General features: G+C 59.9%; 3 protein-coding genes across 4 annotated transcripts; all 3 read right to left on the bottom strand.

Annotated features, from left to right (window-relative positions):
- Nucleotides 1-1,100: 1,100 nt before the first annotated feature.
- LOC116962755 (small cell adhesion glycoprotein) lies at nucleotides 1,101-4,775 on the bottom strand. Of its 2 annotated transcripts, XM_032997490.2 has the most exons (5): nucleotides 4,330-4,775; nucleotides 3,560-3,679; nucleotides 1,925-1,998; nucleotides 1,684-1,758; nucleotides 1,101-1,583 (listed from the first exon to the last, which is right to left on the bottom strand). In XM_032997490.2, exons 1-5 carry the CDS (start codon nucleotides 4,464-4,466, stop codon nucleotides 1,411-1,413), a joined length of 579 nt encoding a protein of 192 aa, XP_032853381.2. In that variant the 5' UTR covers nucleotides 4,467-4,775; the 3' UTR covers nucleotides 1,101-1,410. The 2 variants fall into 2 exon arrangements, with proteins under 2 accessions (XP_032853381.2, XP_032853382.2); XM_032997491.2 differs by lacking the exon at nucleotides 3,560-3,679.
- Nucleotides 4,776-4,879: 104 nt separating this feature from the next.
- Nucleotides 4,880-10,357, bottom strand: BIN2 (bridging integrator 2). The gene is made up of 11 exons (XM_032997486.2): nucleotides 10,213-10,357; nucleotides 8,968-9,048; nucleotides 8,750-8,804; nucleotides 8,469-8,563; nucleotides 8,198-8,293; nucleotides 8,008-8,115; nucleotides 7,831-7,916; nucleotides 6,923-6,998; nucleotides 6,601-6,683; nucleotides 5,534-6,299; nucleotides 4,880-5,123 (listed from the first exon to the last, which is right to left on the bottom strand). The coding sequence occupies exons 1-11, from the start codon at nucleotides 10,288-10,290 to the stop codon at nucleotides 5,010-5,012; spliced, it is 1,638 nt and encodes a 545-aa protein (XP_032853377.2). The 5' UTR covers nucleotides 10,291-10,357; the 3' UTR covers nucleotides 4,880-5,009.
- Nucleotides 10,358-10,972: 615 nt separating this feature from the next.
- CELA1 (chymotrypsin like elastase 1) lies at nucleotides 10,973-12,898 on the bottom strand. Its single transcript, XM_032997488.2, has 8 exons — nucleotides 12,859-12,898; nucleotides 12,686-12,768; nucleotides 12,484-12,584; nucleotides 12,107-12,232; nucleotides 11,885-12,021; nucleotides 11,460-11,605; nucleotides 11,225-11,374; nucleotides 10,973-11,111 (listed from the first exon to the last, which is right to left on the bottom strand). The coding sequence occupies exons 1-8, from the start codon at nucleotides 12,896-12,898 to the stop codon at nucleotides 11,094-11,096; spliced, it is 801 nt and encodes a 266-aa protein (XP_032853379.1). The 3' UTR covers nucleotides 10,973-11,093.
- Between the last annotated feature and the right edge of the window lie 131 nt (nucleotides 12,899-13,029).

The following is a 13,029-nucleotide window of genomic DNA, read 5'->3' as shown; positions in this document are numbered from 1 at the left end:
AACACAATGCAACTCATGTTTGAACATTTCATTCAATGCTAACTAAGCTTTTAGAATGATGCTTAATAAACAAACTCTTTTTTTTTTTTTTTTTTTTTTTTTTCTTTTTTTTAAACTCAACCTGGTGTCTTGACACCAAAACTCCTTAAGGCTGTTGTTCAAACAGAGAGGCTGGCTAACATCTGTCCGAGGGTGTGTAGCAACTGTCAATCAACACGCAAATTAGCTTGGTTAGAGGGTCGTTTCATGAATGCATACTTTAAAAATGGCTTGGGTGTAATGAAGTCTTACTAGGGTTAAGAAGAATATTTCAGGGATCCTCAATGTTTTGGGTTTTTTTTTTTGTTTTATGAAGAAAATTATCAGATTCAAATATATTTTATCTTGAGGTTTCAGTTTAATCTAAATCTGTGTCTTGTATGTGTTGTGTTTAACCATACAACTGACTGTTATGAAAGTTCAGCATTACGTCTCTCTCTGTATACACTGTGGTGCACTTAACTTGTGGATTTTTTTATACTAAAAAAAAAGTAGAATAAAGACTATTTTGAAAATTTGAATAAAGTAGCAGATTTGCATTAGACCTCAAATAAAACCCCTTGGCTCCTGCACATTGCAAGCCTTAGGGTTTCTTATTTCCTCTTCGCTGCTATTTTGTGAACTTCCTTCTTTGTTCTTTTTTGGTTTTTTTTGGTTTAAAGGAGGAACTGCCCTTGAGAAGGGAGCAGAGGGGAGTGTCTGGAGCTGCTCCTCACCCCACCCTTGTGCACAGCAAAAGCAGAGGGAAGTTAATGTCTCTGCCCGCCTGAGCCGATGGGTCGGTGCTAGAGCCGGCGCTGCGGATGGAGCAGACCCGCTCTGCCGCCGAGTCCCCCGAGCCCGCGGGGCCAGGCGCCTCTCCCCGCAGGGACGAGCTTCCCCGGGTTTGTGGGCTACACTGGGGCTTCCTGTCACCTGCAGGATCCACCAGCCTATTTGACGTGCACGCTTAACCTTAGCCTCCGAGTTGGCCATGCTCCTTACCCCACCCCTGAGTCATCGGCAGAATAACTTAATTGTTTTGTCAGATATGGAGAAAGAAAACAACAGCGACTCTTGGAGCGTTTTTCACTGGGCTGTATTAGAAAGCACCAAAGGGAGGAGCTGGGGTGGGTGCGAGCAGCCGGAGCGCGGCCGTGCCTGCTCTCCTCCCCCGAGCTGAAGCTCTCCCTGCCCTTGGTCTGCAGCGGGCAAGGCTCTGACACACACCTACTCGTTTTTCCTTCCGTGATGGGCTTAATAAATTAAGGGGAAGGAAGGAAGAAAAAAAAAAAAAAAAAAAAAAGGAAAGCAGCTTGTAGATTCCCAACTCCAGGAAATTGAGGCAACTTGGACCTGAGTGCATCCGAGAGGTGTGTGCTGGGCCTGTGGTTAGATAAAATACTCTTCTTTCTCCTTGGCCGGAGCGTCCTCCATCGGCACCGACATGTCGGTCTCTGCCGCTGGCTGCTCGTAGGTGAGGTAGCTGCCTTTGTTTCTGTACAGGTAGGTGATGATCACCACCAGGACCGTCAGCAGGGTGAGGAACACCAGGGTGATGACCACTGCCGGGGAGAAGGTGGAGAGGAGCGGGGTTTAGCCGCGAGTGGTCAGTACTGACCTGCTCCTCGGTGCACGGGGTGGGCCCGCGCGGAGAGCCCCTACCTGCGATGACCACGGTGTTGGCATCTTCATGGAGAGGTGGGGTGTGAGCCTTCTTCAGGAAGGGGGTGGTCAGCTCTTCAGCAAAGCGGGAGAGAGGGAGAGAGGAGAGGGTGAGCAAAGCTGGTCCCGGCCCAGCTCTGAGCCAGGCTTAGCCGGACTGGGTACGTGGTGGACCTAGGCGAGGTCTTGCCGAGGATTATATGGCACGAACAGCCCGGCAAAACCGTCCCGGGGTGCTCACCTGCAGTCAGAGGGGGCTGATCTCCTTCCATCGCATCGGCTCCTTTCAGGAGAAGGTCCGGGGTCCCTTCGGAACTACCAAAAAACCAAGAACAAAAGTGCTGAATCCCCACGTGACGCCCTGAAGGGCACCGCCGCGAGGGGGGATGCGGGCGGTGATGCGGCACGAGCCGAGGCAAAGGTTTTATTCGGGCTGATGGGGAGGAGCGGGCTGGGGCACGCCGGGCTGGCGGGAAGGCGGCAAAGCCGGGGAAGGCAGGGAAAAACCAGCCACCGACTCTGCAGTTTGCTGTCAAACTTTGAGAGCTTCACATCGCCCATAAATCCCTGCAAATCCTCCGCCCAGGGTCCTGAGGTTGATGCCGCAGCCGTAACGTTTTGCCGGCAGCCGCTGAACCGACCTCAGCGGCTCTGCCCGAGGTGGACGGGCAACCTTTGTAATCCCCCCCCAAAATACGTCCTGCAGCGGCTCTTGCGCCTGGGCACAAGTGACTCAGCGCCTCTGTGGAGACGCACCGCTAGATGTCAGGAGCAAATAAAATGTAATTTTATTTATTTTTTTTTTTTAAATGAGGAAGTTTAACCACGAGAGCATGGAGATGGGCCAGGAGTGAGGAGCCGGCAGCACGGCTGTGCTGTGCCGTCAGGATGCATCTCACGAGGACAGGGCGACTCCAGCCCTGCTGGCAACCTCCCAGATTTTGGGAAGCAGGGTGAATTTCTCAGGATCCGGCCCTGCCCTGGTCGTCCCACTGTGCCCTTGTGACTCACAGCACTGTCGGGTGTTTGCAAAACATTCCTTTACAACAACAGGTTTTGCTTTTGAGCGCTACCAGAATGCAAACGTTTCGGTTGACAGAGTCACAGGAATTTGGGAAAACAATTTTCCCCCTTCCCAGCAGTGTGCGTGGACAGTCATGGGACCCCTCTCCCACTGGCCGGGGACCGGGACCGCAAGTCTCCAGCAGCCCTCTGCGAGCACGACAACTTCCCCCCAGGCTCAAGCTCAGGCTGGGACAAGCCACCAACTCATTAAACCCAGCTTTGCTTTAAACCCAGCTTGCATTAAACCCGCCTTTCCTTTAAAGCTCATCGGGCTCCTCTGGCAGCAACGTCTGGGTATCGGGGAGCTACATGAGCTTTCCAGCGCCAGCCACAGTCTTCCCATGGAGAATCAGCTGCTGCTTGGGTAGCTTCAGAGCAAAAAAATACGTAAAATTTTCCCCCAAACATAAGACTGGGATTTAAGGGGAAAGAAGAAAAGGTGCTTCTTGGTGGCGAGGGAGCTGGTGCAAGCCAGATGCCTCAGGGACAGGGCTTCTTGGTAAGCGTTCGGCATTACCAGTGGGAAACACAAACCAGTTTTGTGCCCCCAGGACCTGCAAAATGGAGTCCTGGGACCCACCAAAGGTTTAAACCAAATTTTAGGTGGGGGAAAGACCTGCTTCAGCGCCAAAGTGGTCATGAAAGCGAAGCTCCCCATGTTGCATCCCCGGGGGAGGGATGCTCTGCCCGGCTACCCTCTCACCACTTCTGCCTTGGGGGCACGGGAAGCTGCTCGCCAAAACCAACCGGGATGGAGCCCCGTGCTCCACGACATGGAAAACCGCGGGGTATTTCGCAGTGCCAGGGTTACCTTGCTGGGCTGGGATCCTGCCGCTGCGCAGTCGGAGCCTCTGGGCGTCCGCCGCGGCCCTGCTGGGGGGCTGATGGAGGGGGGTGACTCACTTCCCCAGCACGCTGGATCCGTGCGGATCTCCATGTGTTTTTTAAAGCGACACAGGAGTTGTGAAAAAAAAAAAGAAAAAAAAAAAAAAAAAAAAAAACAAAAACCACCCCATAATCTTCCTCATTCTTGCTCGCAGGCCAAGTTGCTCAAGAGCTGTTCCCACAATGAAACCCTCCCCGCCCCACAGCTTCTCTCCCGAAACGCTCCGCCGGGCACAGCCTGCCATTGGGGATGCTCAGCGGCGCCTCCGCAGCCCCCCCGTTCCCACGCCCCGTGCAGAGAAGCTGGGCTGAGCCACCCATCCCCGCAGCCTGCTCACCCCCCGTTCTCCTCCATCACTCCAGGATGGGTCCCCTGGGAGGGACGTTTTTCTCTCCGCTGCACCCTGCTCAGCTTTCCCGCTGGGTTTCCTGCTTTCTCTTTCTCGCCGTAGCAGGATCAGGCCTTTTCCCTTCCCACCCACCTGAAATCCAGCCGGAAAACGCCCAGCTCAGAGCCCACATTTCAGCTTCTCCCCCAAACCGGCCGCACTTTGGTGTCCCTCATGGCATGACTCCGTTGCCTCCCTGTGCAAATCCACGTGCCCGATGCAGCCAAACCCCTCCAAACCTACCTGGGAATGGTGAGTTTTTGGGGGGTCACCCCAGAGGCCGTGTCCCCCCCACCCCAGCTCTTACCTGCACCCGCTGGGCCAGGGCAGGCAGCTGCCGGCACCATGTGCGGCTCTCGCCCAGGCGAAGGCGTTGCCCTTTTCCTGCCTCACCTTTCCAGTCTGGCTGCAATGGTTATAAAAACCCAGAAATACCTCCTCCATTAACCCCTCGTTTGCTGGGGAGCCAGCCCATCACCAGGCACTAGGGTGGCGACACAAGCTCTTGCACCCGGGCGCTGATTTGCAACAGGGGTTTGCATTTATATAGGGGAATTTTGCAGCACAGGGTGGGTAGAATTGTGGAATTGGGGCTTTTTTTTTTTTTTTTTTTTTTTTTTTTTAATGACAGCACATTTCTGGGAGCCAGCAAAACCAGCCTGGCCCCTTTTTCTTGAGTCAGAGCAGTGCTGGGTGCTGGGGGAGAACAGGGCCACAAATATTTCCCGCGCCCGGCTTCGGCTGCCATAAACCCGCAGGTGGGGAGCCCCCGGCAGTCCCTGGGCCCCCCCAGCCCAGCCGGTGATGGGCTTTTGCAGGATGGAGGTTTGGCCCTCGCCAGCAGCTTCACTCTCCTGTTAGCACCTTTCCTGCCCTCTGCTTTTATTTCAGACGGGATGCGGGGTGGGAAGCGCGTTACAGTTACGAGGGAACAGTTATCTGCAGGTGGCTCTGTAAGACGCCTGTTTTCCGCTCCGGGCGCTGGGCTCACAGCGGGGTGAGGGTCTCGGTGGGGTCCTGGGAGGGGGTTGCTGCTGGTGGGGGGTCCCGGCTCTCACCCTGGCTCACGTCCTGTTCCAGCGGCCCAGAACAGCCTTGCTCCTGGGAGAGACACGGAGGTGACGCTGAGCAGGGTGGGATGGAGAACTCGTGCTTCAGTTACAGCAGACCCGAGAAGGACCGAGTCTGGCTGGGGGAGGCTGGGTCACATCTCCCCCCACAGCACCACTACACCCACTTCAGCTGGGGAGCTGGAGGGGGAGGCGCCACCCCTGATGCAGCCGCTTGACGCCATATCAAGGGCCAGATCCAGCCCCATCTGCCGGCAGAGGAGCATGGCCCTGGGCTGGATCTGTCCCGCAGACCCCTCTGGGTGCCCCGTCCCGCGTCCCCGCAGGATGACCCCAGCAGAGGTTGGGGCTCCGAAGAAGCCAGGCATCCCCCTGCCACGGCGGAGCGGGCACGCAGCGCCCACCACGGCGTCTCCCCTCCTGGCACCAGAACTTCCTTACCTGAGGTCTGGCCACCTTTGGCTCGAGGTCCATCACCTCCACGCTCTCCTCGGAGCCGCTGTGCCCGCCCGTGGCACCGCCGAGCTGGCTCAGCTCCTGCCTCCCGCCCAGGGACGGACACGCCGGTGCCTCCGCAGCGGGGCCAGGGGCAGGGCAGGAGACGCCCAGGGCTGGGGACGGTGGCTCCCCGGGACGTGCCCGACCCTCGCTGCTGGCGGCCGGGCCGCCCGGCTGACCAGGGTCCCCGGTGCTGGCCGGGGCTTTGCTTGCCTCCAGCCCAGCCGCGGCTTCTTCCAGCTCCGGTGGCGCGGTGCCGGCAGCCTGGGCAATCGCCTCGGATAAAATCAGTGCTGCCAGGGAGGCGGCGATGCCCTCGGCCCCCGCCCGCGCCCCACCGTCAGCCCCCGCTGGCCCCGGACTCGGGCTGTCGACGGGCGCGGGGCAGTGGGCACCCGGCTCTGCGGCTGCCAGCCACGTCCCCTGCTCGCGGGACGGAGCTTCGGGGCCGGGGCCTGGCTCTGGGGCCTCCTCGCTGGAGACGGACGCCGTCTCCGACGGGGACCCATCACTGGCGGGCGAGGCGGGGGGGGGGCCGGGGATGGCGGCACCCAGCTCCCCGTTGGAGACGGCGTCGGCGCTGCCCGGCCCGGGGGACCCCGCTGTCACCTCCGCTTCCACCACGGGCTGCCAGTCCGGCGCTTGCCCCGGGCAGGGGAACACGGCCGGGGGGCTCACCGGCGAGGAGATGACCAGCGAGCGCCGGTTGCTGTGTGGGGGGAGGACACGGAGGTTAAACACCCATCCGGCACCTCCCGCAAACATCATCCTCGGGGACACGCTGCCGCCTCCCCGCCCTGGCCTCCAGGTGATGCTTCCCCATCCGGCACAACTGGGAAACGACCCAAATTGATTAACCTAGCACCACCAAAGCACCCTCGACCCGCTGCCGGGAGACACTCGCCCATCCCAGGCCTGGTGACTGCATCATCCCTCTGCTTTTTGGGGTGTGGGGGGCGATTTAGCCACTTGAAACCCCTCACCCTGCCGGAGCTCACCCACTCATTTACCTGGGGACGCCTTTAATGATGAAGACTTTGCTGGAGTGCTGCTTGTCCAGTTTGCTCATCACCTCGTACAGGTCGCGGTTGAGCTGCGATATGGGGGAGGGGGGGGAGAAATGCATCAGAGAGGCCCCCCCAGTGCCACCCGTCACCCAGCAGCACCACGAACGTCCTTGAGCTGCTCTAAATTATTAAACAAAATGAAGAGCAGTGGGGACTCAGGGTGGGTGGCTGGCACCAATGTAGCCAGAGCACCTGGGGACAGCTACGAGACTGCTGGGGGGGGGGGCAAGGGGAGGGTTGTTTTGGGGTGCTGCCTTTCCCCCACCTTACTCATCTCCTTGTAGAAGACATCGCGGAGGTTGGAGATGTTCTGGAAGATGGTCACATAGCAGGCGATGCGGCTGTGGGAGGGAAAAACACGGTGGGAGGTGAGGGGGCTCGGGGGTGCCACCCCATTTCCCACTGGGGCTCGGGGTGCTGAGCACCCAGGCGGTCAGCACCCATCCTCTGGGGTCCCCGTGGAGATGGGGAGCGGCGAATAAACCCTCGGGGTAAGGACGAAGCGGCCCTGGACACTTGACCCCGGGGCCTCCCTGCTGCAGCGATGGTGCTGCCATCTCCCGGCTGTCACAGCCACCCGTGGGCGATGTCCCTCGGGCCACGGCGCGCACTGTGGCCTTTTGGAAGAAAACCCCACTTCTTCCCCACCACGACGGGGGGGGTGGGGGGGAAACAGCACCCACCCGCTGGCGCCCACACCCAGCCGTGTCCCGGGGATCAGCGGGTGATTTGTAGGGACCTTTTGCTCAGATGCTGCTTTTTCGGAGGGGACCCACGGAGGGGTGGGGAAGAGGCTGCCCTTCCCCCTTGCAAACAGGGGGGCTGCGGATGCCATCGGCTTCTGGGCAGGATTGTACCCCGTGGCCATGTGCCTGCCCCAGTCCCTGTGATGTCCCCCAGCCCCATAATGTCCCCCAGCCCCGTGACGTCCCCCAGCCCCGTGATGTCCCCCAGCCCCATAATGTCCCCCAGCCCCGTGACGTCCCCCAGCCCCCTGACATCCCCCAGCCCCCTGACATCCCCCAGCCCTGTGACATCCCCCAGTCCCATGACGTCTCCCAGCCCCATAATGTCCCCCAGCCCCATGACATCCCCCAGCCCTGTGACATCCCCCAGCCCCGTGACGTCCCCCAGCCCCCTGATGTCCCCCGGCCCCCCCAGCACCCCCAGTACCTGCCATACAGAACCGGCAGCTCCTCCCGAAGGTCCCTATTCAGGTCTTCAAACACCGCTTGGGCTTTATTAAACTCTTCCTCAGCCTGCAGGGAGGGAAGGGGGGGTTGTGGCTTTGCCAGCAAGGCTGGGGCTTGGGGGGGCTGCGCCGGGGAGGGGTCCCCCAGCAGGCTTGACCTTGGCGATTTTTGCCTCGTCCTTTTTCTTGGCACTTTGCAGAGCTTCCAGATGATGCCGGGCGCTGTCGTAGTCCACCAGTTTGCGGCCCCGCTTGGCGATGCGCTCCTGTGCGGGGGGGAAAGGTGAGTCAGGATCTGGCCCCCCCATCCCCGCCTCCTCCCCCACTGACACCACACCCGAGGGATACCTTAAAGTCCCCAAACTGAGCCAGGTAGTTCTCCATCAACCGCAGGGCTTGGTCGGCCAGCTTCGCCTCGTAGTCGTCCCACAGGAGGTCATTGCTCTGTGGGGTGAAAAAGGGGGGGACAGGGGTATAACGCCCTGATCCCCCCCCAACCTTCCCTCTGGCCGTACGTGCTGGGCTGCATCCCCAGGGACCCCCCTTGGCTCAGCTCGCTGGCCCCCCCGAAGCTCGAAGGGGACCCTTGGGGACAGGGGGAGCACGTCAAGGGTCTCACATCTGCGATGGCTTTCAGCTCCTCGTGACCATCCCAGTCAGTGCTGTAAATCTCCTGCAGCGTTTCGGCCACTTTCCGGGAGCTCTCATGCATCACTGCGGCCCGGCCAGAGGATGCAAACATATTATTTATTATTCATTAGTTTTTATTATTATTTTAAATGATGCATTATTATTTATTAACCCGGGTAAGAAAATGCAGAGATGCTCAACCCCCTCCCGGCTCCTCCAAGGTGCCCCCGGGTTTTTCCCAGTCTATTTATGGGGGTGGGGGTGCCGAACCTTTCACCGCGCCAAGGAAAGCCTTGAGGTCTTTGTAGAGCTTGTTGCCTTCATTCTGCAAAGCAACGTGGTGAGGGGACAGGTCAGGGCCGTCCCCGAGGGCTCCTGGAGATTTCCATGAGCCTGGTGGGGACAGGGGGACCCCGGGTGGCAGCGGGGCCAAGGGATGGTGTAGGGATGTCCCCGTCCCCCCCCCCTTGCCTGCTCCCCAGTGCGACCTGCTGCAGATGGAAGTTGTAGGCGCTTTGCTCGAACTGCTCATCTTTGGTTTCCACTGTTTTGCCCAATTTCTGCAAAACCTGGGATGGAGAGAGATGGAGACATGGGAAAAGTTGTCAGCCCTGAGCTCGACGCTTCTCACTGGGCTCTACCTCCTAGTGGGGAGCGGGGTCGTCCCCAGTGAAAACCCCTCTTGGGGGCACGCTGAGGATCCGGCAGAGCTGATGCCGAGCTGGGGTTTAGATGGGGAGTACGAAATGTCGGCACATCCCTTGGTGCTTTTATGTTTTAGAGGAAAACAGTGACTTTTTGGGTGCTGACTCATCACCCTACCCTAGAAAACCCGGTAGGTGCAGCCTTATGTACCCCAGAACATCCACACACGTGTCTATGGGTGCAGGTGAAGCCCCGGGTGCTGCCTCGTTGGGCACTGGTGACACCGTGCTGAGGATGAGGATGGTCTGTGGCCGAAGGCTGCCACTGGAGCCACCATGGCAGGAGCACGGTGAGGCCAGGGCCGTGTGGGTGGGAGCTTTGGGGTGTCCAGGAAGAGGCTGAGCCCCCCAGGAAGCGGTTGGAGCCTGACCCGGGCTGATACAGCCATGGGGGAGCTGAATTTAGCACCGAGCCCCAGCCAGGAAACCCGGGAGTGTGTGGGTTTGGTGTGTGTGGGCTTTGCATCATTCATGTGTTCCCCTCCCCCGGCTCCCCCCCCCCAGTGATAATTGCTGGCTGCTTTTTTGGGGGCAGAAAAGGAAAGAGACGCTCCCGAATCACCCCAAACTGGCCCAGAATTGCCTCGGTTCTGCCCGCTTCCGGAGCCCTTCCCCCTCGCTTCCTGCGCGGCCAGTGTGGGCTACGTCAGCTCTGCTGGCACCATCCCCACTCCGGGACCCGGTGGGGACCGCCACCTCCAGCCAGCCCTGAGGGACCCTGTACCAGCAGCGTATGGTCCCCCCATATCCCCCGGAAGGCGTTTTGGGTGGAAAAATCCCACTTTTAGAGAACCCAGTGGCTGCCAAGGCAGCTGGGGGAACCTTGGGGAGATGCCGTCAAGCCCAAAGCCTCGCAGCAGTGATGACGTTGACCCAGAGTCACCCAAATTAACACCCTACGAGCGCCCATGGGAGCCAAGTGGTGCCCACTGTGCTACCCCCTCACCGCTGCAGTGGAAAAAAAATTAAAGCGTGAAATGAAAGAAGGGATTTTGGGGCTGGGCGTCGCGGGCGGGCACCGCGCCGTACCTTCTCCTGCGCCCGGCTGAACCGTTTCTGGACCTGCTTGGCGAAAAGCCCGGCTCCCCCGCTCTTGCCCTCTGCCATGGCTGCAGCTCGGCTCCTGCTCGCAGCCGCGCGCTGCGGTTTGGTGTTTGCTACGGAGGAAGTTCGAGGCGAGGCAGCTGCCGGCATCCGCCGAGCACCCGGGCACCCCCCGCCACGCTCCCCCCCGGAAAGGCTCCCCTGCGCACCCAGCGACATGGGTGGGCCAAAGGGGTGACGGGGAGCCTGCGCCTGCCTCTTAATTCTTCCATGAGCGTCTGGTCTGAGGTTTGAATTTGGCTCTTGGTGCAGTTTGGGTGCTGGTGCTTTACCCCCGTGCCAGGCGGTGCTGTGGCACAGCTGGTGCTCCAGGACGCAGCCGTGGGGTGAGGCAGTAACAATCGTCGAAGCCAACATTCCTCTTTGCAAAGGAGATTGGATTTTGAAGAGAGATGGAGATAATGGCAGGGAAAATTCCCGACCGTAACCTCCTGTATCCTTCTGTGTCCCCAAGGAGCTGCACTGTTGCCCACGAAGCAGATTTGCAGCATTTTCCCCTTTTCCATTACCCCAAGGACTTTCTGGCTGCCTTGATAACACAGAGCCGGTTGCTTTTCCCCACAGCTCTTTTCTGAAGTGCGAGGAAGAGGAGGGATGCGGCTAAAGGGATGGGCTGGAAGATGTGAGGGGAAAGGGATGCTGAGGGTCGGAGGAGGAAGGCTTGCAAGGGAAACATCCACCAGAGTGCCAGAGAGGAACAGATTTTATTGACACCGGCTGCAGGGTTTAAATCCCTCCGAGCAAGACATAGGGGAGGACGACGTCCATCACCTGAGCCGGGGACCAGGCTCTTCTCCCGCCCCCGCTCAGTTCTGGGATATCACCTGGAGGGAGAAGAAAGGCAGCGGTTGAGCCAAAGGGGGAAAGAGCCGGTGCATCGGTGCAATGATAGTGCCAGGTCTCAGCCCCTGGCCGCCCAACCCCAGCGTCGCCTTACGCTCGATATCCAGGAGATGTAGGCAGAGACGCGGGTGAAGACAGTGGGTTTGCGCGCGACGTTGCAGCCCAGGCTGGAGACGAAGCTGGTGACACCGTGGACCTGGTACTGCCCGTTCACCGCGCAGTGGAGGGGGCCGCCCGAATCACCCTGCCAGAGCCAGGAACCCGCGTGAGACGGGAGGAACGGGGATGCCGGGGGGATGCCGGGGGGGAAGCGGGCTGGGGGACCGCACCTGGCAGCCGGAGCGCACGCCGTCACCGCCGGCACAGACCATGGAGGGTTTGACGGTGGAGCCCCAGTAGGAGGGGCTGGAGCAGATCTGGTAGTCCACCACGGGCAGGTACGCCTGCAGCAGGACGCTGGAGAGCTGCCCGTTGGCTGCACGCAAACAAGCGCCGGTTAAGGCCGCGCTGGCAAAGACCTGTGAGACCCGCAGCCAGAAACGCCCTTTGGCGACCCCCTCCCCGCCAAAGCAGAGCCTGCAGCCGTGGCCGGGGGCCCCCCCAAACCAACCTGATGTTGGGCACCTGCATGCCCAGAGCAAAGCCCTGTGCGATGCCTCCTGGGCCCTCAAAGGGCTTAAAAATATCGTTCAGCTCCCCACGTTTCCCAAATTTTGGGGGTGATTTAGGGCTGGGGCGACCTGTCGGCACTCACTGCGGGTGAGACCCCAGCCTGTGATGTAGCAGGGGTAGTTGTTGGGCAGGATGGATCCCTGCTGGGGCAGGACGGCCAGCTGCACGTAATTGTTCAAGGTGGCGTAGCTGGACAGACGGATCAGGGCAATGTCGTAGCTGGCGAGAGGAGGGAGAGGATGTTGCAAGGAGCTCCCCCATTCCCGGCGATGCTCCCCCAAATCCCCCTCCCCATGTGCGTTACCCCGCGGCGGCATTGTTGCTGTTCCAGTAGGGATTGATGATGATCTTGCTCACGCTGAAGATCTGCTCGCTGCCATCGTTCCTGTTGAGGTTGTGCTCGCCAGCCACCACGCGGAAGTTCAGGTTACTGCCAGAAGGGTGAAAAAACGCGGGATCAGGCCCCGGATTACGATTATTTCAGGAGTGAGTTGATATGGGAAGGATCAGGGCAAGAAGACGCTCCCAGAGATGGTCCATGTAATCCTTGAAGGAGGACAAGCAAAGACCTTAAAGGACTCTTGCTCTCTGGGTCGGGGCAGCCAAAATTTCTCCTTGGAAAGGCTTTGGCGGAAAATGGCTTTTCCACGAGAGGAAGGGGGGGTCCCCGTGCCCACTCACCGATCGACGCAATGGGCTGCTGTCATCACCCAGTTTCTCTGGATGAGGGACCCACCGCAGGTGTGATGCCAGCTGCCACCGGAGTAATACTGGAGGGAGATCTGGGGAGGGGGGACGCGAGACACGGGGGGGTGTCACCACGTGGGCCCGGGGGGATGAGACCCCCGATGGGGTTCCCCAGCTGACTGTGGGAAGGACCCACCTGGGAGGGCCAGGCGTGTGAGCGCGCCTCGGTCCCACCGACCACCCGTTGCACCCCATCGAGGTCCTGCTCGGAGCAGCGTCCTGCGGGAGAGAGGGCGGGGGGCAGGAGTGAATCGCAGCGGGGGGGTCGTCACCGGCTGAGGCGGCCGGCGGCTGCCCACGGAGACCCACCGCAGAGGGCGAGGGCGGCGAGGAGCACGAGCTGCAGCATCGTCCTGGGCCACGGCAGCGTTTCGTCCGTGGTGAGGGCTGCCTCGCCAGCGGCTTTAAAGGGGACGGGGGAGGAGGGGCGGGAAGAAAACCAGGTGACACGACCCTGCCGAGCAGCCTTGGTCCCTCTTC

The sequence above is a fragment of the Tyto alba genome, unplaced genomic scaffold (genome assembly GCF_018691265.1).
Source record: "Tyto alba isolate M040663 unplaced genomic scaffold, T.alba_DEE_v4.0 Super-Scaffold_23, whole genome shotgun sequence".
NCBI lineage: Eukaryota > Metazoa > Chordata > Aves > Strigiformes > Tytonidae > Tyto > Tyto alba.
The sequence above is the reverse complement of the archived record's forward strand: the minus strand, read 5'-3'. Positions and strand labels throughout refer to the sequence as shown.